The following is a 26,352-nucleotide window of genomic DNA, read 5'->3' as shown; positions in this document are numbered from 1 at the left end:
GGGTTTCTAGGGTTTTTAGGGTTTTCCTAATCCCTATAATAGGGCTCTAAACATTGTAAATAGACACACCGCTTCCTAGAGCTAGAAATCAGAAAATTGTCTTTGGAGCTTAGAAGATCATGAGCAGCTAAACCTCTTCGTAGGGTGTTGATGTAGCCCTATCCAAGCACAATAGTTTGATTGTATTTAATTTCTAGATTTTCAATTTATGCATGTTGATTGTATAACTATGAGGATTGCTAAAATTGATTTTTGTTCTTTATATTAAATCAATTATTCTTAAATTTCAAAATCAATATTTGTGAAATTCTTCTCTTATCTTAGAAAGTATTTTACCTTTATTGAAATCAAATCATTCTTGTTTTCTATGATTATGAGGATGATGGTTATACAATGGGTTTAATTGACATATGATCAATAGGATTTAATAGGCTATGCCTAGGGAAGACGAATTGTACTACACCCTAGTTTAGTGTAATTTAGGTAGACAATCTGTGCCAACCGAAGATGGGTTACACTTATTCATTGATTGTATGTATCTTGTTAAAGAATTTGATAATTTATACCTAGGAAAGACGGGTCGTACCGCATCTTAGTGGTTAGGTGGACAATCCGTGCCAACCGAAGATAAATTATGCTTATCCTTTAATAAGGTAGTTTCTTGTTTATTTATAACATGCATAGAATGAATTTCTAGGATTAATTATGATTAGCCATTGTTGTGCGGATAAAGGTGAAGTCAATACTCTACACTCTCTCTCTTATTTTAAATATCTTTTATTTTCATGCACTTTAGTTTTAAAGAAAATCAAATAAATTCTCTTTTTAATTAAGTTAATTTTGATCTTTCAAATTTTGATAACAAAACCACTGCAGTTCTTGAGGTTCGACACCCTCTCTATAGCCGTATCCTACAAACATTCGTCCAATTGCGAGTGGTTATTTTTATAATTGATATTTTTGGTCACAAAAATACCACATCAATCATACTCAAAAGAACCTTGCAACTTATGAAGCTTGTAGTTCGTAGTTGTAAATGGAACTGAGAATTCTATCTAGATTATAACATGTTAAACCTCAAATGATTTATCTTGGACATGAGAAGAACAGAGGCTTCAGGTTAATATGTTAGGGTATTCGCAAGGTTACGCCATATGCTAAACATGACCACGTGAGCCATCAATTGTAAAATATTGTTATAACAATTGATGTACGTGCACGATGTCTTAAACATTTTACTCCAAATCTTGAGAAGTAAGTGAACTCAAATGTGAAATGATGATTACTTTGATATATCATAGGGTGAGACCTATCGTCTGTCAATAGAGCTCAATACATTGGGCAATTACATCTAATATTGTGGGAACATGAACTTTAAGAAGGAATTCAAATCCTTTGTCAGAGAGCAAAGTGATAAGGAATATTCCCCCTATTTTAGATTTAATGGGAAAGATTATCCTAAAAGCTCCGGGCCGAATGTTTTTTAGTAGTTACACTGAAAACTTGTATATGTACAAGGTGAGATATAATCTTAAAAAAGTACATAAGGATAATCATGAATTTAAATCAGTGACTCAAGTAAAAGAGGTAATGAACAAATTGACAGTTAGAAAATTATTTGGTTCAACCACAAAATGATTCCATGGAAGGGTAAAATGCAATAGAACATCATGAAGATTGCTAGATTAAATCAAAAATAATCATTAGAGAGTAGTCACAATTCTTTAGTAGAAATAATTGTGATTAAAATAGTATCGTGTGATATGATCTTGAGAGATATATTCACATGCCTATTAAGCTAATGATATTTTACCTTAGGTCCCTCTTTGAACTGATATAAATTGACTGATAAAATATATTGTTCCTCAAGTATTTATTTATTTACTAGGTTAATAAATCATCGGCTAAAAGATTTAATCTTGTTAGTTAATTGGAGAAAGGAATTAAATAAAAGCACTATGCTTATGTTTTAATTCCTACAGCTAATGAATTAAAATAAGACTTGGGCTTATCATTTTAATTCATTGGGCTTGTTAAATGACAATGGGCCACAAGTAATCAATTTTAAAGAGCTAAAGTTATTTAAAAGAACATTGGGACCCATCACTAACCACCCACAGTGGGGCCTGATCCAATGGAACCAAAGGCACTCCCATATGCTAAAGAGACCTCTGGCACCAGCAGCAGACGCAAAGACGGTCGAGGGCGATGCAGTTCTCATGGACACATATGTGCCAGCAGCTGAGGAGTCTCGGACAGCAGCTGAGGAGGAGGAGACCATTACCATGGCCATCTCCGAGTACAAATTCATCAGCAATTAGTTGTTGAACCTCAGGTTTGAGTTAGCTGATCAGCAGAAGGAGGCCTGGGAGGACAAACTCATGGCGGTCCAACAATTTCATGAGCAATAAGAACTATTGCGGCCCATTCTAGCACGACTGCCACCTGCTCCAGGGGCATCTTCTTCAGCACCGCAGTGATTGTTCAGGTACTCCTATCCCCCATACTGTTTTATTTTCTTTATCCACACACTGAGGACACTGTGTAATTTAAGTTTGGGGGTCCGGGAACACATGTTATTCTTGAGCATGTAGTTGATTTTAATGTCTGATTTGCATTTCATTGGTGAGCTTAACATGATGAACACATGATCACTTGACTAGGGAATTAGAGTTTTGTTACTTTCTTTGGCAACATGAGATGTTACTTGTTCAATTTGATTCTCATAAGCACACTAGCACATAGTTTGTGGGGTATGAAACTAAGATCAATTATGTATGTTGTCAATATCTTGAATGCAGTTGGATAACTTGTTGGAGGAATAACCTTGGCATACAAAAAAAAAAAAAAATTGATTACTTTGAACTTTCCATTGAGTAACTGGACCTTTTGCCTCATTAAGTAGTGAATGTTTGCGTCAAAAGGTTGAAAGTTTGGCTTGATTGATAGCATGGCTAGTTTGGCTTTGTAGCCTTTTTGACTCGAGTTAGTAAGCCCATAGAGGTGTTTTTACACCTAATACCCTAAAGCCATCTAGTTTGGGAGTCATTGGCTTAATGCTCGATTCAAGGGTCAGTTAGAAAGCTTAAGGGAGCTAAGCATTGCACAACCTTATTTAAAAAAAGAAAAAAAAAAAAGAGAGAGAGAGAGAGAGAAAAAAAAATGCCGGGGTTGTTTTATCCAATAAGGAGTCCAACGAATTTTGAGTATTGAACCATTCATGATTGAGATTAGTTTTTGAAACCTCATGACTATGTGTTAAGTTCACTTTACATTAGTTGAATCTTGTGATATCTCATAATGCCATGTGTAGTAACTTGATTCTTAATTTCCTAGAATTATGAAGATGAAGTTTATCTTGTTAAGCTTGCTAGTGAATGAGAACCATGATTTTTATGATACTTCATTCTTGGGGATAACATGGTAGTAACAGTGTTTGTGGATATCATTCCTGTTAAACCCTCACGAGACTTCGCTCATCCTCTACGGATCCTCAGGGGTTTAAAAGGCTTGCTACATACTCTAAATACAATTGTACATCCCACGAAAGAAGGATTTAGTTTGTTGTTTTTCAGTTTATTTTTTGTCTTGTATTGCTAAGGAATTAGCAATATGTAAGTTTGGGGGTGTGATAAGCGTTGAATGTTGCACAGTTAAGCCCCATAAACTCGCATATGTTAATTCCTTAGCGTTGTTATTTGTTTGATTTTGTTTTGTTTTTGTGTTTCAAGATTTTAAATGAAAGATGGAAGAACTTCATTGAAAATTGGGCTAAAATACACTTTGAATGCATTTTGGAGACCTGTGATCGAGCACACTAGTAAAAGAGTTCGAGCGCACCTGCGCTCAAGCGCCCCAGCACATGGGCTCGAGCGCCCCATCAGCTAAGCTCGAGTGCACACGGGATTCCAGAACACGGCAGAAGCCCATTTCCAACTTGGACAAGGTTTTCAGTCTCCCACTTGGACTAGGAGACTGACTACGGTTTTCCTAGGGTTTCTAGGGTTTTCCTACTCCCTATAAATGGGCCTCTAACCATTGAAGAAAGACACACTAATAGTTTAGAGCAAAATTCAGAAAATACTTCTTGGAGGATTGAAGAGTTGAAGAGAAGAAGATCATGGCAATAGGCCATCCTAGTAGAGTCATGAGCGGCTAAACCGCTTGTGGGATATTGATGTAACCTTATTCAAGCACAATGGTTTGATTGTATATTAATTTAGAGATTTTCTGCTTATGCATGATGATTGTATAATTTAGAGGATTGCTACTATTTGATATTGTTCTTAATCTTTTAATGCAATTGTTCTTAATTTTAAAACTCAATATTGATGAAATTCTTCTCTTGTCTTAGATAACTTTTTATCGTTATTGAACTCAAATCATTCTTGTTTTCTGTGATTATTAGAATGATGATTATACAACGGTTTTAATTGACGTATGATCAAGAGGGTTTGATAGGCCATGCCTAGGGAAGACCGATTGTTCAACCTATGAGTACTTGACCCACGAAAACGTCGTTGTTGAATCTGATCAATTCCGTTGTGGAGAAAGTGCAACGCTCGCGTATTCACTTTGGGGAATTTGGGTTGCAGAGAATCAACTTGATCAACTCATCCTCGTTGTTGAAGGGTTGTTTCTCGCAGTTGCGTAGGATGCCGGTCAAGGTCTCGATGCTCTCGTGGTCGATCCAGGCTTGGATTTCAGACTCAATGGAGGCGGCGACGCGGGAGATGGAGTGGGTGGAGGCTGGCCGAGTGAGGAAGGATTTGAGGGTGTTGTGGCCATGGGATTTATGGAGGGTATCGACGAGAGCCTTGAGGCCGGAGAGGTGTTGGGAGAGGGCGGAGAGGTTTGGGTCCTTGGAGAGGATGGTGTCGGACACGGTCTCCAGCTCAAGCAGAGCGTTAATGGCGGAGGATGAGTTCAACTCGGACGAGTTTGGGACTTGGGTGTGCTTGTAACTAGTGCGAGGCTTGTTTTAGAGCTTCCAGGACTCTGAGGACTCGTGGGCTATTGTCCTTTGATGATGGGTCTTTCATGGCTGATAGAAGCTTTGATGGAGGTTGGGCTGCTGTGCGGAGAAGGGAAGTGGAGAAGAAGACGAAGAAGACGAAGCTACTGCGTGTTTAGGGACTAGGGTATTTTTTTTTCAAGCCAAATGACGTCGTTTGGGGGGGCCTTTTTTAAATTGATTTTTTTTCCCACAAGGGCATTTTAGTAACTTAATCTCAAAAAAAAGACGTCGTATTGCATTTTCCATCCACTTTGATGGTGCTGACTAACATAGTGGCCAATTTGAAATTTTTTGGAACTTCGTGAGATTACTTTATTATATTTTAAACATCGGGGGTCTAAATCATAAATGACTGGTAGTTTGGGGGGCCTTTTTATATTTTTCCCTTATTTTTATCATGCATAGAATGAATTTCTCTCATTAAATATGATTAACAATTGATATGCATATAGTGGTGAATTCAATACCCTATTATCTTTCTATTATATTTCAATTCTCTTTTACATTTATTTTATGCACTTTATTCTAAAACCAAATCAACAACTCTTTTTTCAAGTTACTTTTGATCTTGAAAAACTTGATAATAATTTCCGCGTGGTCCTTGAGGTTAGACATATTCAATATAGGTTAGACATATTCAATATAGCCTTATCCTATAAAGATTCAATATATTTTTGTTTTAAAAAGATTACATCAATCATTTATATTATTGTAGAAGATCTTGCGCCGGCATTTTTAGGGAAGGTTTGCAACGGTGACCAATAGCCAATAGGCATGGACTCATTGGAACATTTATTTATTTTCCTTTATTAATCATTTCCGGTTCAGATAGCAATCCCCATAACGCCATGGAAGGCGGAAGCTGTCTGAAGAAGTAAACTGCAAGTCTCTTGTATGGCTAACAAAGCTCCAGGCCCAGGCAGTGGCGCGGGCCCAAGTCCAACAAAGAAAGAACACCACTGCTAATTTAAAAGCATATATACGGCATCTCTTCCGAATCGTCTCTTCCCCAAATTATTCACCTTTCCCTCTTCAATTTTCTCACTTTCTCGCTTAATACTCTCTAATATATCTCCATCGCTCACGCCGATCGTCGATATTAGGGTATCGAATTGCCAAAAATGCCTCTCTTCCTGACGGAGGAGGAGCTCTCGCGGTACGCGAATGACGCCGTTGCGGTGGCGGAGAAGGCCGACGCGTTCATCTGCGAGCTGTACAAGGAGGTCGACACCGTGAGGGCTGAGGCCGACGCCGCTTCCATCACCGCCGAGCAGACCTGCTCGCTCCTCGAGCAGAAGTACCTCTCCCTCTCCGCCGAGTTCTCCAAGCTCGAGTCCCAAAACGCTCAGCTTCAATCCTCCCTCGACCACCGCCTCTCTGACCTTGCCCAAGTCCAGACCGAAAAACACCAACTCCATCTGCAATCGGTAAGAACACGTTTCCTCTCATATTTCAGTGTTCTGTTTTTTTTTTTTTTTTTGGATGTATATGTGGATATATCACTGTGTGTGGGTTTAGATGGAATTGTCTTAGGGTTTATGGAATTTTGTAGATTGGGAAGGACGGGGAGATAGAGAGGTTGACGATGGAGGTTTCGGAATTGCATAAGTCTAAGCGGCAGTTGATAGAGTTGGTGGAGCAGAAGGATTTGGAAATCAGTGAGAAGAATGCCACTATCAAGAGCTATCTTGATAAGATTGTGAGTTTTATACATTATTGCCTTTGCAATTATGTTGGTTGGATTTTAAAAGTAAACAAAACTTGGTGATTAATTTTATGTGTTTTCCACTCTTGTTTGATGATTGTTTAGGTCAACTTGTCCGACAATGCTGCGCAGAGGGAGGCTCGTGTGAGTGAAATCGAGGCGGAGTTGGCTCGTACTCAGGCTTCAAGTTCTCGTTTTTCACAGGTATCGACAATGCTTTGGTTGTTATGGGAGTTCTGGGTTGCTATGCTATAGTCACGTATAGCTCATATTCTTTTGAGAGTGGTTCCGTTGAATTTTCTTTTCTTCCTGAAGGGTTCCTTATTCTTTTCCTGGTTTATTTATTTTGTCTCTTTTTTTTTTTTTTTTTTGGATGTCCCAATCTCTTGTGGAAGTTTCTTCTTCTTCCTTTATTCTTTTTTTTTTTCCCAAATTTTGGACCACCTTAGATTTTAATAATTGTGATAGGAATGTAAAATTCACAATTGGAATTGGGGGCAGAATTTGTCATGGGGTGCACTGCCATTCTGTTTTTTGGGAGTCAATAACAACCATAGTTTAATTCTTTTTTTTTTTTTAACAACTAGCCTATGACAGAATTGTCACGAATCTGACTTTAATTAGTATCTGAAGAAGAGTTAGGACTTTATTAACACAACCATGATTAGGGAATTTGGTTGCTGCTAGTAACATTTTCTGTTATGTTCTCCTTCTCTCTCTCTCTCTCTCTCCCCCCCCCCCCACCCTCCCCTCTCCCCCCTTTTCCCACACTCTCTTGTGCCATAAAGTTTCTTAGCCTGAAATCCCGGGCTATTATAGTTTTCTTCTCAAAAAGCATGCAAGGTGTATACACTACATCTTCTTAAGAGACAGATTAATTGACAAACTTCTAAGAGGATTTGACTTATAGTCTGTAGTTAGATTTGTTTTTATCTCTCCTTCCCCCTTCCCTTGAGGCCAATTACTTATCCAAAAAAAAAAGCTTGATTTGTTTTTAAGTCTTCTTAAGGACATAGAAGTTTGACTGGAAAAAACCAGCTTTTCTGATTGAACTTTAGTGGAAGAGGTTGACAAGAACTTCCATGCTGGGTGCCCTCATTGAGGGAGTGACTTAGCCTAAAGCTTGCAAGCTCCAAATGGGTGGAAAAACTTTGCTAGAAACTCTTAAACATACTAATGAAAGCTGGCAGAACAAAATGCTTAAAACAAAAAGTTGGCAGAACAGAATGGAATTTTCTCTGCCACTCCTATGCTCTTTACACACTATTTGTCACATCTGGTAGATAATTCTCATTATGAGGCTTGTTTAATGTTGTTTAACAAAATACCACATTTAGGAAAGGGGATGACAAAAGAAAAAGGGGATGACAAAAGAAAAAGGAGAAGCATATTTGGTCTACTTTAACTGAATTTTTTTTGATAAGTAATAATCCAATCTTATTAAAAGCGTAAGGCGCCCCTAAGTACATTGAAAGTATACAAAAGGAATATCCTAACTAGAAAGAGAAAAACAAACAAGGAAATCATCAAAACTAATCAACAGAGGGGATACAAAAGCTGTAGTCTAAAGATACAACGTATGGAAGAAAGGGGACAAAAGATCCTCTAATGACCTCTCTAAATTCTCAAGACTAGTCGACTTTAACTGAGTTCTTCAGCAGAATTTGCTTTCCATCTCCAGTCATTGAAACAAAATAATAAAAATCAATTCCAGTTTCATCTGATTAGTGCATACTGGTTCGTGTTCTTGCCATATCCAGGAATTTTCCATCTTCTGCAGAATTCTTGCCACTTTCATGGTTATGCAATGGTGTACTTAGGAGCAGCACCTGTTTTAGCTAGCATTTTTTCCTTGTTGGGTAAATAGTTGATTTCTTACCACAAAAATACAAAGACCCTAAAAGGGAACAAATCTAGAATTGATGACAGTAATGTGGTAGCCTTTATAAATTTGTAAATTTTGTACATGTTTTTCGTGGTTCTAGCAATGTGGATAAGTGGGTCCCAAGAGTATGTATTTTTTAATTTTGTATTGTTAACATTTAGTGTACCTGACATTGTTGGCAATTGGTGGGGATACTTCGACGTAATGCTAATATATCTTACAAGTTGGTAAAAGGGTATCTTTTATCACCCTACAAATAATTCGCTCAAAATATTTTTGGTGGCTGACAGATAACTTAGATTCATCAATGATATGGGTGGTTCACATTGCTTTTCTTTTTTAGTGTTTTTGAAAGAGTTATAATAATGCTTGTTTTCATGTGCATACTTTTCCTTTAGCTTGTCCATGCTAGCTTCTGCCTTTGAGTACTTGCTGTTACTTCACTGACTACCTGCTGCTTCAAATGTCTTCTATCTTTGCTTTCTTTTGTGGTTCATTTGGAGCAACGTTGTGTTTTGATTTGAGCAGGAGAAGGAACTCATTGAGAGGCATAATGTGTGGCTCAATGATGAGTTGACTGCCAAAGTTGACAGTCTCATTGAGTTGCGTAGAAAATATAATGATCTTGAGGCCGATATGACCACTAAGCTTGCAGATGTAAGAATGCCTTGGCAAGTCCTATTTTATTTTTATTTTTTATTATCAAGGAAGATTTCTTCTATTAATAACATTATTACTTTGCCATTTTTGATTTTCTGTTTATCCTTTTAGGTTGAGAGGGAATTCAATGAATGCTCTAGCTCATTACAATGGAACAAGGAAAGAGTGAGGGAATTAGAAATGAAACTGACATCCTTGCAGGAGGTGTGGAATGTTCTATTTGGCCTTCTAAGTTGTTCTGAATGTCGTTCATCTTGTAGCAGCTGCCTCATTGATATTTCTTTGGCACTTGTGCAGGAATTGTGCTCATCTAAAGATGCTGCTGCTACCAATGAAGAGCGATTATCTGCTGAACTTGCAACAGTGAGTTATAGTTAAAGTTTTTGCAAATTAAAACAGTCGGTGGATTTTTTATATGTAATTTTCGTATTTCTTTGGGCCCTACAAAAATTTGTCAATAGTAATGACTAAATATTCTTATGCCTGGTGGTTGATAGGAATAACTGATAAGACATTTGCATTTTTTGAGTAACCTCAGTTGATCCTGTCCCTTTTGATTAGAATTGACACAATCCTTCTGATTAGAAGACCGAAATGGACCTAATATAAATAAGTTCGTTTATTTCCCATTATTTACACTATGAATTTGATGCTGTATTATATTCTACGTATTGATTCTTATGTTTTTGCTATAATAGTTTCATTTGGGAACTAGCCTAGCTAAGCTGGGATAGGGTAGGGTGTATAATGTGCATCAAGTAAGTCAGATCTTTTTTGGGTGACTTAGGACATCAATGGGATGTAGGGTTGAGGAATATACCAAATAGAGTGTAATAATTTGGGAATTGACTAAATTTACATATGCATTTGCTGGAAATCACAAAGAGGATTCAAAATACAGCTAAAGGCAATGACTACCTATTGCAATCACACTAGTGGGTTCTTAGGTGAAAGACAGCTATAAGGGGAAGCATCAAACCTTATAGCTTTGGGCGAGAACTTTAAAAGAAATATTATGGTCATCATGAAGCATCCACACCTTGTACATTAAATAATGGGCTGTATCAAAAAGGAATCGTGAAACAGTATTGAACCACAAAGATTATGTTTCTGCTTCAAAATTTGGTTGAAATTCGGCAAATGCATATGTAGCCAATTACTTCAGTTTTACGATAGCTTGTTTAGCGAGAGATTCAATTGGTGGCTTAGGTCGGATTGCCTTTCTTTTGGTTCCATTGGTTAGGATGAGGCCATTCGGTTGGAGAGAATTTTTGAGGAAGATGAGGTCTTTGAGGTGGTGAAAGCCCTCATAAGTTACAAGGCTTGGGCCTTGACAGTTTTATTATAGCATTCTTCCAAGCTTGTTGGGATGTGCATAAATAAGATATCATGAATGTTTTCATTGATTTTCATGCCATGGGAATGTGTTAAAAATGCCTTAATGCTATGTTCATTGCTCTTATTTCGAAGAAATTAGGGGCTGTTGAAATTAAGGACTTTCAACCTATTAGCTTAGTTGGAGTTTTCAAAATTGTTGCTAAAGTTCTAGTTGATAGGTTGAAAATGGTAGTTGAGAAGATCATTTCCAAGTTGCAGAATGCTTTCGTCAAGGGTAGGCAGATTCTGGACTCTGTTCTCCTAGCCAACAAATGCCTTGATAGTAGGATTAGATTCTGGGAGCCAAATTGCTTTGTAAGTTGGATATTGAAAGGACTTATGATCATGTCAATTGGCATTTTTTGTTGTATATGTTGAGGATTTGCTGTTATGGGGAGAAATGACATAATTGGATAACATCTTGTATTTCTTCGGAACGCTTTTCTGTATTAGTGAATGACATTTTGACCGGTTTTTTTAGTAGTTTCTGTGGCTTGAGAAAGGGAGATGTTGTTTGTGATTGTTATGGAGGCGTTAAGTATAGTAATTTCTGCTATGGTGAACGAGGTCTTTTATCGAGCTCCTCGGTAGGGTCTTGGAATAGTGCCACGAACATTTCCTACCTTTTGTTTGTGGACAACACTTTGATATTCTGCTGGGCAAAACCCAGATTTGTAACTTGCATTGTATGTTCTTATAATACTTCAAAGCAGTCTCACGTTTGAAGATTAATCTTGCTAAATCAGAGTTGGTCTTGTTGGTAATGTCAATAATTTTGAAGGTTTGGCTAGTATTCTGAGTTGTAAGGTCTCCTTTGCCTATGAGGTACATAGGTTTTTCGTCGAGAGCTTCGTTTTAAGGCTAAATCTATTTGGGATGACGTAGCTGAGAAGATAGAGCGCCGTTGGGTTGGATGGAAGAGGATGTATTTGTCAAAGGGTGGAGGGTTACTTTGATTAAAAGTATTTTATCTAATATGCTTACTCATGTATTTTTTTCCTTAATTGCATAGAGAAGTTGCAGAAGGATTTTTTTTTTTGATAAGTAATGCTATGCATATCAACAAGTGGAGGGGTGCAACACACATGAAGTATACAATAGAACGCCTAAAAAAAAAAAGCCGAAAAAAAAACCAAAAGGAGAAACCCCAAGACACCCACAACAGATCCCTAAACCACAGAGAATAACTAAACACTCAACATAATCCTGCCTCTACCCTGGCTAGAGCCACTGCCTCTAGCATCAAAGTGTATGGAGCATTCCAAATTTTTAAGCTCCCTCGTCCCCTTTGGTTTAGAAGTAGAACCCTCATCATCAAGAAATCGACCCTCTTCAGTTGTAGAAAACAGCTCCAGTAGCCTTTTCTTTCACCCCCAAAAGACAACTCTAGTGTGGGAGCTGCTCCCATTGCACTAAGCACAACCTCGGAGTTGCCTTCCTCCCTCACTTCTCCATTCTCTCCATAGGGGAACCAGCCACTAACAAAGGGGCGAATGGAAAACATTCGAGGACTGAAAAGGATGGAGACTGGAGGAGGAAGATAGTCCCGGCAAAAACTGGGAGATCACCGGCCTAAGCGAAGTTAGAGGGATAGCTCCAATGCCCGATGAAACCTCTGAGACTGTAGGTAGACCATAAGAAATTTACTTCTATTCAACCAAGCTTTGTTTGGGAAGTGGTTCTGGTGCTACGTACATGAGAGAGAGGCTTTGTGGAGGGCGGTGGTGGATTTTAAATGACAGTTTTTGGGGTGGGTGGTGTTCTAGTGATGTTCATGGGTTGTATGGGATGGGCCTTTGGAAAAATATCAAGAGGGGGTAGGGGGGATTCTTAGGAGCAGAGAATCCACTGATCAGCTCTTACTCCATTATGAGATTGTTGCTGCTTTATGAAATTCTATGTTTAGTCTTTTTGGGTTACATTGGGTCTGCTTTATGGAATTCTATGTTTAGTCTTTTTGGGTTTCATTGGGTCATGCATGGAGTAGACCTCTTCGCCTGTCGAGTGGGCAATTTGATAGTCCTCATTGTGCAATAGTGTGGAAGTTGGTACTGTCTTGTTTGATGTGGTGTATTCAGAGAAAAGAAATGAACAAAGTTTTTTTGACCACGAGAACACGGTGGAATTAAAAGCTTTATTCTTCAAAACACTTTACCAATGGATCACTGTTTTGGATTACTTTCATTTTACTAGCTTTAGTGATTTTATTTCCCCTCTACCCCCCCGTCTCTCGTAGTGGCGGCGCGTGCAGGTGCATCCCACTAGGTTTGTGGTCTAGTTTCGTCGCCAGCTAACCAATGCTTGTGTTAATATTATGAATTGTAACCATTCCTATATATGCTTAGGGTTTGGGGAACCTAGAGTCTACACAAGTAGTGACACTTTTATTTATCATTTATCATTTGTCATTGCTCTAATTTTTGGGCATAGCTAACTCGCTCGATTTGTTTGTATGCATCCAACCACGAAAAGCTGGTATAGTACATGCTTTTTAACCTGATTGAATTTTATGTAAGTTAAATCACTAGTTGTCCAAAAATTGGAGTTAATAAAAAATTGTGAATTTATTCCTTTAATTAATATTTTATCACTCTTCTCACGTTGGGCTCAAACTTTCCCTCAACAAATGGACCTAACACGTGAAATATTAAATTGAAATGAGAGGTAAATTATGGAGTTTGTGTTTGAACTCTTGACCATTGCTTTGGTATGCTAAGTCTTCAGTTATCTCAAAAACTTGGAATTGGATCCTCTCAATTTCATTTGAACTGGATAATATCCGGTTCAAATGAAATTGAGAGGATCCTAATTGCAAAAACTTAAGCTAATATGAAGTTGTAAATCAAAACGTTTAATTAATATTCGACATATTATTATTATTTTTTTTTGATAAGTAATGTAATATATATTAAAAAAAGCGCAAAGTGCCTCTAAGTACACAATAATGTATACAAAGGAACCCAACCAAACACCCTAACAAACCAAACCCAGAAAAACCTCTAAGAGCCCAAGAAAGAATACAAGGGACCCAACCAAACACCCAAGAAAAGCCCTAGTGCACCTCAGGGGGAAACCTAATGCACCTCAGGGGGAAATGAAAAAACATTTTTCGACCCCAAAAATCCCCGCCAATGCTGGCCCTTCACCGGAGAGATGGAGCAATCCAGATTTTTGAGCTCCCTCATCCCCTTAACCTTAGGGATTTTTGAGCTCCCTCACCGGAGACATATTATTATTTTTTTGATAGTTAATCAGAGAAATTTTATAAAAGGCGAAGGCGCCCCTAAGCATACATGAAGTATACAAAAAGGACACAAAAAACAGGAAAGACAAAGAAAAACAAGAAGAAACACCCTCAAAGACCCAACAACAACAGAAACCCTGAACACCCCAGTAGAAGCCAGCCCACAAGCCTAGGCAACATTACATCACAGCAAGAGCCCTCTTGCTTTTGCCCCAACTAGATCCAAGACTTCTAGCATCAAAGTTGATTGAGCACTCTAAGTTCTTCAGCTCCCTTCTCCCTTTAAGTTTAGGAGTGGAAACTGGGACCTCAAGACGCTGTTCCTCATCCACTTGAGCCAAGAAATCCAAAAGGCCCCCAAGACTTTGTCCCTCATAGGAGATCCCCACAACTTGAAGACACAAGCTAGCATCAAACACTGCCCCGAGAGAACCAACAGTCGCTTCAAAATCATCTCCCCTTGAAGATTCTCCCACCTCAAAGGAAGAAGACGGCAAACTCGATGGCAAATCCGGCATAAGCCTAGGCGGGGGACCAAAACTCATCAACTTCTCACCACAAACTGGACCGTGGAAACCTCAAACCTAGGCGTGGGGTCTAATCTCGACAACTTCACACCTACAGACTGGACCGAAGAGAAAGGAGATCCACCCACTCTCGGCGTAACCACATGCGTAGCACCACTAGGCGGAGGCGCGGGAAGAAGGAACCCATGCCGAAGAAGGCTTACAGGAGGCTTCCTGATTGCATCCCGAGCAGGTGAAGACGCCATGACCTCAACCAACGACGAAGTATGAAAACCCAACGGAGAAGGAGAGACGCCCGGTTGGCGCCACATACTCAGTTGTGGTATTATAATATTGGAAATTGCTAATAAAGCTTTGCATATAGATCACTGTGGTATTATGTGGCAGATGTTTTCAATGTGAATCATTCCAAGTTTTTGCAACACAAATGATGTGGTTGGACTCTTTGTTGTGACCTACATCATATTGTGATTGAAGTGTTTATAATATAGTTTCTATTGTTATATTGCTTATCTTTCATTGGATGATCAATTTGGAATTTATGTGTTATTTTATTCTCCCGAAATTAGCTTTTGAGGTAAAGTGAGCAGAGCAAAAGTTGTGAGCAAAGTCTGCTTGTGCACTTTTGGATTGTAGATCTTTCTTATTTTGAAAGGATCTTATTTATTGGACCGCCACATCAGGTCACCAGGTTTCGTGAATGACTTACTAGTCTAGCCTTCGAGAAAATGTACTCTTTCTAGCAGGTCTCTGGGTTCCGTGATTGTTTATGTGCCTCCCAAAGCATGAGAATAGCCATTTAGACTTTATTTAATTTCTATTCATCTCTTATTTTTCACTTAAATGTTTGCAACTTTGTAGGTAAATAAGCTGGTTGAACTACATAAGGAAAGTTGCGAGGAATGGTCCAGAAAGGCGGGAGAGCTTGAGGGTGTCATCAAAGCCCTAGAGGTGAAATGATCTCTGTCAGTCTGGTGTTTCATAATATTTGGTTGTCTGGAGTATTTGCCCTTTTGTCCTGATTTTGTGTTTTGGTTGCTATTCTAAGCAGACGCATTTGAGTCAAGTTGAAAGTGATTACAAAGAGAGACTTGAAAAGGAAGTATCTGCAAGAAACCAATTTGAAAAGGTATGCTCCCTGACTTATATGTGTAGGACATTAATTTTAACTGGTCAGGTATCACTTGTTTTGATGCGGCCCCTTTTATTTTTCTAATAATTTTCATGACCGACTGTATAACGATTTCATAAGAGTTAGTTATCATACTTGTGTTTAGAAAAGATAGATGGCTATTGAAGCATTTATTTTGGATGGTTTTATAATAATAGTATTAAATAATATAGTTCATCTTCTTCTTGGCACGATTACAATGTGAGGCTGAAATAATTTTCCTTGTAGATTTGGAATATTAATTAGTTTTAACGAATTATTATTTCAACTTTAAAGTAATTGTGATTCAATTTCTTTTGATATTCTCGTGATGGTTATCTGGGAGCTGTGTTTATTTGTTTTAGCATGCTTTTACTTTGTCCAGCCTACTGCTTTCTGTCATGTTATTTATTTGTTGATTTTAGTCCCAATTTCTTTTGCGCCCAAGTGGATTCCACTGTTTTTCCCCATACTTTACATTTTGCTTTTGTTTCTTATAGGAGGCCAAAGATCTGAAAGCACAACTTGAGAAGTGTGAAGCTGATATCGAAAACAGTAGAAAATCAAATGAACTGAATCTTCTTCCACTTAGCAATTTCAGTACCGAACTGTATGTTACATTATTGTTTATTTAGTGGCTGTTTTGCTAGTTACTCATCATTTTTCTTGAAAGATGGGATGTCTTACACGTTCATGCTGTTTAGTCCAATGATGTGGCATATGTTAATATGCTTTTGACTTTATTGGATATTGGTTTATGTAGATGTATAACATCATCTCTTTGGGTCAAGATCCTTACTAGCTTAATTTTTCTGTTATTAACTTCTAGATTACTCTTAGTATATTGTTTATTTTTTATAAGTAATTGAGATATCAATAAAAGCGTAATGTGCTCTAGGTACACAAGAAGTAACAAATATGTTGTAATATGCTTCATTAGGATTTAGGAGTCTATGAATTTGGTCTGGACCATTTTGCTCTTGGCCGAAAGAGAGTTGAGTCCATTTAGATGTTTAAGCTTTGATTTGTTTTTTCTTTGATAAGTAATTTTTGAGCCTGAGAGGGAAATAAAGATTTGAACTAACGACCTCCATTTCATGAGGTGTGGTCTTCGGCCTAAGCTAAATCAAACAATTTGAAGTAAGGATAAATCAAACAATTTGAAGTAAGGACTTATATCCAAGTCCTTCCTCTGAAATTACACATCCAAGTCCTACCATTATGTTGGGATCTCTTGAAGGGTTTGGCTAACTCTTATTTTAGGTTATAATTATGTATGGGGATTTCTAAAACTTTTGGATATATATATACACATGGGTAATTTGTTATGTTTTTAGTCTTCTCTCTTTATGCTATTTCTAATATCATGCAGAATGAAGCAGATATGTCTTTGGAATACTAGAGAACTAAGAGAAAGTATCCCCCTTTTTTTCGACACGAGCTTTATGTGTTTGACAGTCATTTTGCTGGAGTGATATACTGTATTAATATTCATGTGTTGTGTATAATACAGATATTACACATATTTGAAGTGCTCATGTAATTTAACTCTAGTGATATCTCCAGTTTGTTATTTCATTCATATTATGGGCTGTTTACAAACTTCCTTAAATCTTTTCTAGGTAATGTAGTACTAAGAGACGTTGCAGTATATTTGTGAAATTGAGGAATATAATTTATGGTTGGAAGCTGAAGTTTGTTTTACAACGTCTCCTTGACTAAAACTTAAGCTGCTGTTGTTTGTTGTTTGAGGTTATCTTTATACAATTTATGTAATTGAACTGATTGTGTTGTTGCAGATGGAATAATTCATTTGAAGAAAATGACATGGTTGAGGATAATCGCATGGTTGAGGCTAATCGCATGATTGTCCCCAAGATTCCTGCAGGTGTTTCAGGAACAGCCTTGGCTGCTTCGCTTCTGCGGGATGGTTGGAGTGTGAGTTATTTCAACTATGCTTATTTTAGGGTTTGTTTGTTTCGACGTAAAACATTTTGTCAAAATCTTTTTTGTAAAATCTACAAACTGTGTTATGTTTGGCTAAATTGCTGAAAATTATTATCAAACCTTTTTTCCTACCTAGCTCGTAATGAAAATCATTGTCACATAACTATATTTTGAACAATTCAAAATTTGGTACCGGTTCATTTTTTGGCCATAAACTTTGATCTCTTCAAACCTAAACATACGTCACTACCACATCCCATCACAATGTCCTTCGGCCATCGGCTGAACCAAAACACCACCCAAACTATCATAAAACCACCTGACCACTGCACACCACGACCACACACCCACAATGCCCACCATTGTGTACCCATCCCAGTGGCTTAAATCCATTCAAGACTGCTGTCTCTCAACCCCTCAACACCAAAAACACAACAGCTTTGTAAAACCGCTATGAACTGCTGGCCAAAACACCCTCCACATGGCCAAAGCACCCCATCAGCAAACACTAAAACAATGCATCCCCAAAGCCTGAATGCAATGTCACTCAATAAAATCCCAAACCATCACAAACCATAGTCAACAAAACTCATATTTCACCGCCATCTCACAGCTAGATAAAACACTCCTACAAGTGTTTATTTTTTTCAGGTGTGGAGATTGATTTATTACTTAAAAGAATAATAATAATAATAAAAAAAATAGAGAGAGCTGGCTGCAGAGCCACCTTTACCAAATAAGGGTGGCCATGTGGCTACCCTAATAGGTCAAGGGTGGTTATGCGGCCACCCCCCTCCTATATTTTTCTAAAATAATTTATTATTTTTTTTTTTAATTTTTTTAAAGGAAGAACTCAGCCTCCAACCTCAAGAATGAGTATGTGTTTTCTGAAAATAAGCATGTTCATTGTTTACTTCTTTGAAAATAATACACCAAATATTTTTTTGTGGACGCAACAAACAACATTGCTTTTTAAAGTGGACACCACAAACAACATTTTTGCAAATGTGGGAAAACACTTCTCAACCTTTTACCACTTTAAAAACAAATTCAATTTAAAACACCAAAAAATCTTTACAAACATACCCAATATTGTTCAATTCATTTGAATTCTGTACAATTATTAACAAACAGACGCACGAGCATCGGCACGCGCACACAATCTGGATCAGAGATGAGCAATTTCTGGTTTTGCCCTTTTTTTTTACCCAATTAGTAACGTTAATTGAGTTCATGATAAATGGTTTATGCTTTGTGCTGAAATATAAAAAGATGTCCAATTTGTTTGTTTATTTTATTTTTTATTTAATTTTTAATTTTATTTTAAGTTAGATGGAAAATGGATTCACTTTTGTGCTAGTTTTCCTTTGACCGAGAAAGGTTTTTTTGTTGAGTTGCAATTTTTGATTGCTCTAAACGCTGTAAAATGTAAATTTTTTTTCTAAAATGTTTTATGTCTAAACAGTGACACCTTTAATGAGTGAATATACATTATATATATATATATATATATATATATATATATATATATATAAACGCTGTAAAATGTAAAAAGTTATTCTGAAAACATTTTATGTCAAAAGAAACCCACCTTTAATTTTCTCGTAACTTAATTAATTTGTGAATTTTATATTTGTTGCTTGCCTTTTTCTTGTTTTTTAGCTGGCTAAAATGTATTCGAAATATCAAGAGGCTGTTGATGCCCTGAGACACGAACAGTTGGGAAGGAAGCAATCTGAGGCCATTTTGCAACGGGTATGCTCTTCTTGGTGCATTAATTTATGCATAATCTTTGAGCAAGGCTGGTGTATATTGATTTCGCTGCATTTTGAATGTTAATATTTTGGATCATGCTTAATGATTTGTAATAAGAGTTTTCTGGTACTTATTCTGAACTAATATAGTGTTCTATGTTAGAGTTTTCCATTAGCATAACTCTTACTTTTGTACACTTATCAAAAAAAAAAAAAAAACTCTTTACTTTTGAACAGTTGGTGATATTTTTCAAGTGCGATTAAAGAGCAGGTCTATTTCTGGTCCTGTTTTGTAAGTGGACCAGAATGGACCTGTCACTTTATTGCTTTTGCTTTAGGCTTTAAGTTTCTTCTTATTCTTCCAGCTGGAAATTTTTAATATTGGGCTCGCTGTCTTTTTGGTTTTTTTTTTTTGGAGATAGTATATCCTATGAGTATAGTCTCTTTGTGCTAAGCTCTTCAAAAAATTTTGCTTGACAAATGCTTTCCTTCTATCCAATATATTATTCTTATTCTACCAGCTTTTCAAATTTCTTTCACTACCTTATTGTAAACAGTTCTCATTTGGTTTGTCAATTTATTGTTGAACACAAATTTTTTTCTATATGTGGGTGGATGTCATTTTCTTATTTAGAAGCGAGGAAGAATGCTTAGTTTAGCTCAAATGTGCTTGTGCAGGTCTTATATGAATTGGAGGAGAAAGCGGAAGCCATTTTGGATGAAAGAGGTATTTGCTAACATTGATTTCATTTTTGACTTTTTTTTCCCTTTCCCAAATAAGGTAATTTTTATTGCTAGTGAATTGCTAAATGCATCAAACTCTTTTATTTTTTGTTCTTTGGTGGGGAGGGGTGGGGAACTTTGCATCAACCGTTCAAGTGGTAATAATGGAATTTTGTATCTAGTATGATGGCATGTTTACAGCTATTGAATGGAGATGCTGTTTTCTAAATGTTATGCCTTGTGTGCTTGAGTGGAATTCCTTCTTCATGCTAAAGGTTATTTGAAAAAACCTTGAATGAAAGTCGTGAAAATGTGATTTTCTTGTTTCCATGTGCTTATTGTCAGTTTTAGGTTGTAATACATTGCTAATTTGTTTTGTAATATGCAGCCATTCCCTGCTAATAGGACATCAGTTGCAAGGGTCTTCTTGATAATGGGACCTACTTTATCATGCAAGATTTCCCTATAAAACTGATTGGTGTTGGTATCATAATACATAAATACATATTTGTGTGTGTGTGTGTCGGTGTCTATATATATACATGCTGATAAGTCTGGCCCAAAAATTGATCCAATGACAAAAGTTGGTTAGTTTTGAATAATTGTTATATGGGGTGCTACTAAATATCTTTCATTATCTTATTCTCTTTTCCCGGTCTATTGGTTGAGACTAATCGTCTTTTATATCATATTATCTCAATATTCTCTAATGCATGCTAATCTCCTTTACTATCAAAGAAGAAAAGATCCCTCTAGGGTTTACCACACGTATATCTGCGGCAAGAAAGAATTTGGGGACAAGTTCTTACTCTCGTCGGCGCGTCCCTTTGTTTTTACGACATCAGCATCTAACAAGCTTCTGTTGCTCTTATTTTGTCATGGGTATTTGAATGTTGTTTGAGGTTTAGGTAGAGGGTGGGATCTCGTTTTTAGAAATAAGTGAAAGAAGTAGGGGTGTTCTTGGATCATTTTTTCTAGGTAAAGTCACTAGATTGTCGGTGTTGGTTACCGTGGAAGCTTTATCTTAGGCGGAGGAGTTGGAGGAATTGTGAAATTGTAACATCCCCAACCCGTTTAGGCTGGATTTGTCACTTTTTCTTTTGCAACACAAGCTTTGCAAAGATGTATAAGGTCTATCAGAGTGTTTAATACAAATTATTGGAAAAATTAATTCTGCCCCCATTCCGGCCTTCTATTCCAGCATGCTCTTTACCTGAAACAAGAAATAAAATTGATGAGCCCAAAGAGGGCCCAATAACTAAAATACACAACCATGAGCAGTTTTACTCCTTGTTTCGTTTTGAAAATTGGAACTCATAACTACATATGTTCCCAGTATATTTTTAAGAAAACAGAAAGCACATAAAATATATTATCATCAATAAAAATGTCGATAGTCTTTATCTCATATTAGGGCCCATGTATACTGTTACCCCCGTATACTAGGGTTGCGTGGCCCTTGCGATCTGGGATGAGATACTGTAGCCACAGCCCCACCCTCTTGGCTAGCCGATTAACTCTTGGTGCACTTAGCATGGCAAAAAAAAAAAAAAAAAAAAAACACTGATGGAACCACCTTTTGTCAGAGCTCTCTTTCAGTGGTTGCGCCTCCATTCTTAGCATTGGTACCGAGCTTTTTTCTTGTTTTTCTTGGGGCCAAAAATACTCTCCTTCATACATGTGCCCTCATTTTATTACTTTTTTCTCATTTCTTGTACTTCTCTTGATACATCGTAGGGCATCATGTTGGAGGGTTTATTATTATTTTCTCAAAATTCTCTTTATCAACATCACTATTTTCAAAATGTTTTCTTTTTCTCAAACTTGTCATGCATGCAGCATAATTCCATAATATAAACAAAATGATCATTTGCAATTTGAGACAGAATTTCATAAATAGTTTGGCGTGATAATTTTTCTGGAAGGGATAGTAAATTCACTTACCTCGATAAAGATGCTAGAGAGATTGACCGGCACGGTCACACACTTGAATTAATACAACTTAATTATGTTAGCCTTAAATTAATAAAAAGCTAACCCTAGAACCCCTAGGCTTCCACTTCTTTCCCTCAAATGATTCTAAAGGTAACAATAGATTCCTAGACTTTTTCCCGAATAGGAGGATTATAAGTGTGGATTACACACATAATTCTTTGAAAAACACTTTGGTTCCTAAGTAACTATTCTTGGCTTCTTAAAAGACAAGTGAACGTTGGTTGATAAATTCCAAGGCAAATATATATATAAACATGGGTTCTTTAAAAGGTGACATGAGAAAGGTCATGAACATGGTGGTTGACAAGTCAAAACCAATAAAAATATATTTATATATTTATATGAAATATTGATTTCTTAAAGGTATGCAAAAGAAAGCACGAGTTGCAATTTGTTGTACTAACGTAGAGACATATCCCATATAGTATTCTCAGTATTAGGCATGGTCTAGGTTTTTGATCTACAATACATAGCTCAAGTATGAACAACAATTATACTTGCATATTTAATTGAAAACATAAAAGAAATCAACAAGGGGGAATAAAATAATTTACCTCAAGTGGAAATGAAAGTTGGAGAAGATGACTCAAAGCTTTGAGAGCTTTGTGTAGTATGTTGTGTTGGAGAAAGGTAGAGAGAAAGAGAAGTGATGCTTGGGTGGTGGTGTACGGTTAATGTGAAAAGTGGCTAGGGTTTTGTCTTGTTCCTATTTATTTGGGTGCTAGGAAGAGCAAAGAGAGAGAGAGGTAGGGTATGTACGTGTGTTTTCAATCTTAAGGAGGCTAGGGTTTTGCCTTATTCTCCCAACTACCCTTCTAGGGTTTGGAGGCTAGTGGGGTGGATATATTTATTTTAAATAATAATAATAATAATACCAAAATAAGTAGAGGCAATTTCTCTTGTAATATGTAAATTGCTAGAAGGTGATTTAATTCAAAACCGATTTTCTCTCTTAATGGTTCTTAAAGCAATAAGATAATTAAAATTGGTGTAATTGATGAGGGGAAGAAGGGGGAGTTGGAGTTTTTGTTCAACTCTATTGAAGCTTCTAGAATGCAGGGTGATTCTGATTTGGGAGGCATTTCTGCCTATGTTCCTGCTCCAACAGGATTTAAGGAGCTCAAGGATTGTGAGAGGGGTGCATTGGTGGATCATGAAGCTTAACATCGTAACATGGAATGTGAGAGGGTTGAATGCCCTCAAAAAAAGGTTGTGTATTAGGGGTCTCTTGAAAGTGAAAAGTAGATATAGTGTGTTTGATTGAGACTAAGATGGAGGTTATCTCCCGAGAGGTGGTTCATAGTCTTTGGGGAGGTCAACATGTGGGGTGGAAGTTTAAAGGGTCTAATAGTTTGTCGGAGGGGTTGTTATTGATGTGGGATAGGAGGGTGGTGGAGTGTAAGGAGGAGTGTGTGGGGCATTTCTCCTTGGCATGCTCTTTTCAAAATGTGGAGGATAACTGGGTGTGGGCATTTGGGGAGGTGTATGGTCCGAATGAGGATGTGGAGAGAAGGGCCTTTTGGGAAGAGCTGGCTGGTTTGATGAACGTGTGGGAGGTTCCTTGGTGTCTTGGAGGGGATTTTAATATTGTTCGGTTTCCTAGTGAGCGTTCCAGTGTTTCTTATTATTCCACTGGCATGATGGATTTCTCGGATTTCATCTCATAGAACAACTTGGTGGACATGCCCATGATGGGGGGTCAATTTACTTGGTCTAATAATCAAGAAAATGAGAGCTGGTCTAGAATTGACTGATTCTTGCTTTCCTCGGATTGGGAAGATCACTACCCTGCAGTGTCACAAAGAAGACTTCAACGCTTGATTTCCGATCACTTCCCTTTATTATTGGACTGTGGGGCTCCTTGCGGAGGTAATAAGTGCTTTAAATTTGAAAATATGTGGCTTAAAGCTGAGGGTTTTGTTGACAAGGTTAGTTCTTGGTGGGGGTCTTATTCGTATGAGGGTTTACCTAGTTTTGTGTTAGCTAAGAAATTGAAATCGCTTAAATTGGATTTGAAAAAGTGGAATGAGGAGGTGTTTGGGGACATTGGGAGGAAGAAAAAGGAGTTATTGGGAGGTATTCAGGAGTTGGATGAGTTGGCAGAGGTGAGAGGCTTAGCTCAGGAGGAGAAGGTTCGAAAGGCGGATATGGTGAAAGATCTGGAGAACACCTTGTTGTGTGAAGAAATTCATTGGCGCCAAAAATCGAGAGCTTTGTGGCTCAAGGAGGGGGACCGAAATACTCGTTTCTTTCATAAGATGGCTAACTCTCATCGCAGGTATAATCGTCTGGAAGTGCTTCATATCAATGGCGTATTATCCGATGATCTAGCTGAGGTAAAAGATCACATTGTGCAATATTATCAAACTTATACTTGGAACAAAGCTCTTGGCGACCTAGAATGGATAACCAGCCTCTTTTGTCCATTGATGAGAAAGATAATAGGTGGTTAGAAAGAGATTTTGAGGAAAAGGAGGTATGAGAGGTGGTTAAAGGCATAGATGGTGATAAGGCTTCGGGTCTGGATGGCTTCTCCATGGCTTTTTGCAAGCCTGTTGGGGTGTTGTTAAACATGATGTTATGGCGGTTTTTGCCGAGTTCCATCGTAAACGTCAGTTGGTGAAGAGCTTGAATGCAATTTTTATTTCCTTGATCCCGAAAAAGGCGGATGCGGTGGAGATGAAGGACTTTTGGCCCATTAGCTTGGTGGGAGGAGTGTACAAAATTGTATCTAAGGTTCTTGCCAATAGGATGAGAACTTTGTTGGGTAAGGTCATATCCTACTCTCAAAATGCTTTTATCAGGGGTCGTCAAATCCTAGATTCTGTTCTCATTGAAAATGAATGTGTGGATAGTCGCATGAAGTCAGGGGTGCCAGGCGTTCTTTGCAAATTAGACTTGGAAAAAGCTTACGACCATGTGAATTGGGACTTTGTTTTGTATTTGCTGCATAGGTGTGGTTTTGGCGAGAGGTGGAGGGCTTGGATAGAGTGGTGTATTACGTCGGTAAGGTTTTCCAATCTTGTGAATGGTTCTCCGGAAGGCTTCTTTAACAGCTCGAGGGGAATTCGTCATGGGGACCCTCTTTCTTCGTTACTTTTTGTGCTTGTTATGGAGGCATTGCGTAAGATGGTGAATGCGACGGTTAACCAAGGCCTTTTGACTGGCTTCTCGGTGGGAAATAGGGTATTATCGGAGTTGGTGGTTTCTCACTCTTTATTTGCTGATGACACTCTGATTTTTTGTGAAGCATCTATCGAGCAAATCCGGTATGTGCGTCTCATTCTTTTATGTTTTGAAACTGTTTCGGGTTTGAGAGTGAATCTTGGAAAGTCTAAAATTGTGGCTATTGGTGAGGTGGAGAGCATTGGGGTTTTAGCTAATATCCTTGGGTGTAGTGTTGCTGATTTGCCTATGAAGTATTTGGGTCTTCCTCTTGGGGCGGCGTATAAGGATACGGTTATGTGGAATGATGTGATCGAAAATATGGAGCGTCAGATGGCAGGTTGGAAGAGAATGTATCTCTCTAAAGGAGGTCGTTTAACTCTCATTAAGAGTACGCTGACTAATCTTCCGACTTACTTTTTGTCTCTGTTTCCAATTCCTATGAGTGTAGCTAAAAGGCTTGAGAAAGTCCAAAGAGATTTCTTATGGAGAGGGATGGGAGACGAGCCTAAGCTGCATCTTGTAAATTGGAATCAAGTCTGTCGTCCCCTACGTTACGGTGGGCTTGACATTCGAAAGTTGTATCAGTTTAATCAAGCTCTCTTGGGTAAATGGCTTTGGAGATATGCGAATGAGAGTGAGGCTCTTTGGTATAAGGTTATCAAAGCTAAGTATGAAGACCAGGATGGTGGGTGGTGCACGAAGGAGGTTTCGGGTTCCCATGGTGTGGGCTTATGGAAGCATATTCGACAAGGTTGGAACTTTTTTGCCAAAGGTATACGATTTGAGGTGGGGGTGGGTTCGAAAGTTCGTTTCGGGCATGATATTTGGTGTGGGGAAACCTCTTTGAAGCATGCTTTCTCGTCCTTGTTCAGCATCGCTAGACATAAAGAAGCTTGGGTGAAGGATAACTTTATTTGGAGGAATGGATTTGTCAAGTGGAATGTCATTTTTGTGCGGCCCTTACAGGATTGGGAGATGGATTTGATTTCTCCTTTCTTTGATCGGTTGTACTCTTGCAAGATATCCATAGGTTCTGTGGATCGTATTCGCTGGTCATCGTCTAAGAAAGGCAAGTTCGAGGTTAAGTTGCTTTTCAAGGCCTTGTCCAATTTTGACCATGAGGTGTTTCCTTGGAAGAGCATTTGGCGTACTAAGGTGCCTTTGCGAGTGGCTTTTTTCGTGTGGAACGCGGCCTTAGGC

General features: G+C 37.9%; 1 protein-coding gene across 2 annotated transcripts in view; it reads left to right on the top strand.

Annotated features, from left to right (window-relative positions):
- Positions 1 to 5,849: 5,849 nt before the first annotated feature.
- Positions 5,850 to 26,352, top strand: part of LOC132185610 (nuclear-pore anchor) — a 64,921-nt gene continuing 44,418 nt past the window's right edge. For both annotated transcript variants that reach the window (XM_059599369.1, XM_059599368.1), the window contains exons 1-12: positions 5,850 to 6,444; positions 6,570 to 6,716; positions 6,828 to 6,926; positions 9,136 to 9,264; positions 9,379 to 9,471; positions 9,565 to 9,630; positions 15,277 to 15,366; positions 15,467 to 15,544; positions 16,066 to 16,175; positions 17,365 to 17,503; positions 19,175 to 19,267; positions 19,945 to 19,993. In XM_059599369.1, the coding sequence (XP_059455352.1) occupies positions 6,139 to 6,444; positions 6,570 to 6,716; positions 6,828 to 6,926; positions 9,136 to 9,264; positions 9,379 to 9,471; positions 9,565 to 9,630; positions 15,277 to 15,366; positions 15,467 to 15,544; positions 16,066 to 16,175; positions 17,365 to 17,503; positions 19,175 to 19,267; positions 19,945 to 19,993 (1,399 nt within the window). In that variant the 5' untranslated portion in view covers positions 5,850 to 6,138. The remainder of the gene's footprint in view (positions 6,445 to 6,569; positions 6,717 to 6,827; positions 6,927 to 9,135; positions 9,265 to 9,378; positions 9,472 to 9,564; positions 9,631 to 15,276; positions 15,367 to 15,466; positions 15,545 to 16,065; positions 16,176 to 17,364; positions 17,504 to 19,174; positions 19,268 to 19,944; positions 19,994 to 26,352) is intronic.

This window comes from Corylus avellana, chromosome ca6 (assembly GCF_901000735.1).
Source record: "Corylus avellana chromosome ca6, CavTom2PMs-1.0".
Taxonomy (NCBI): Eukaryota; Viridiplantae; Streptophyta; class Magnoliopsida; order Fagales; family Betulaceae; genus Corylus; species Corylus avellana.
The sequence above is the reverse complement of the archived record's forward strand: the minus strand, read 5'-3'. Positions and strand labels throughout refer to the sequence as shown.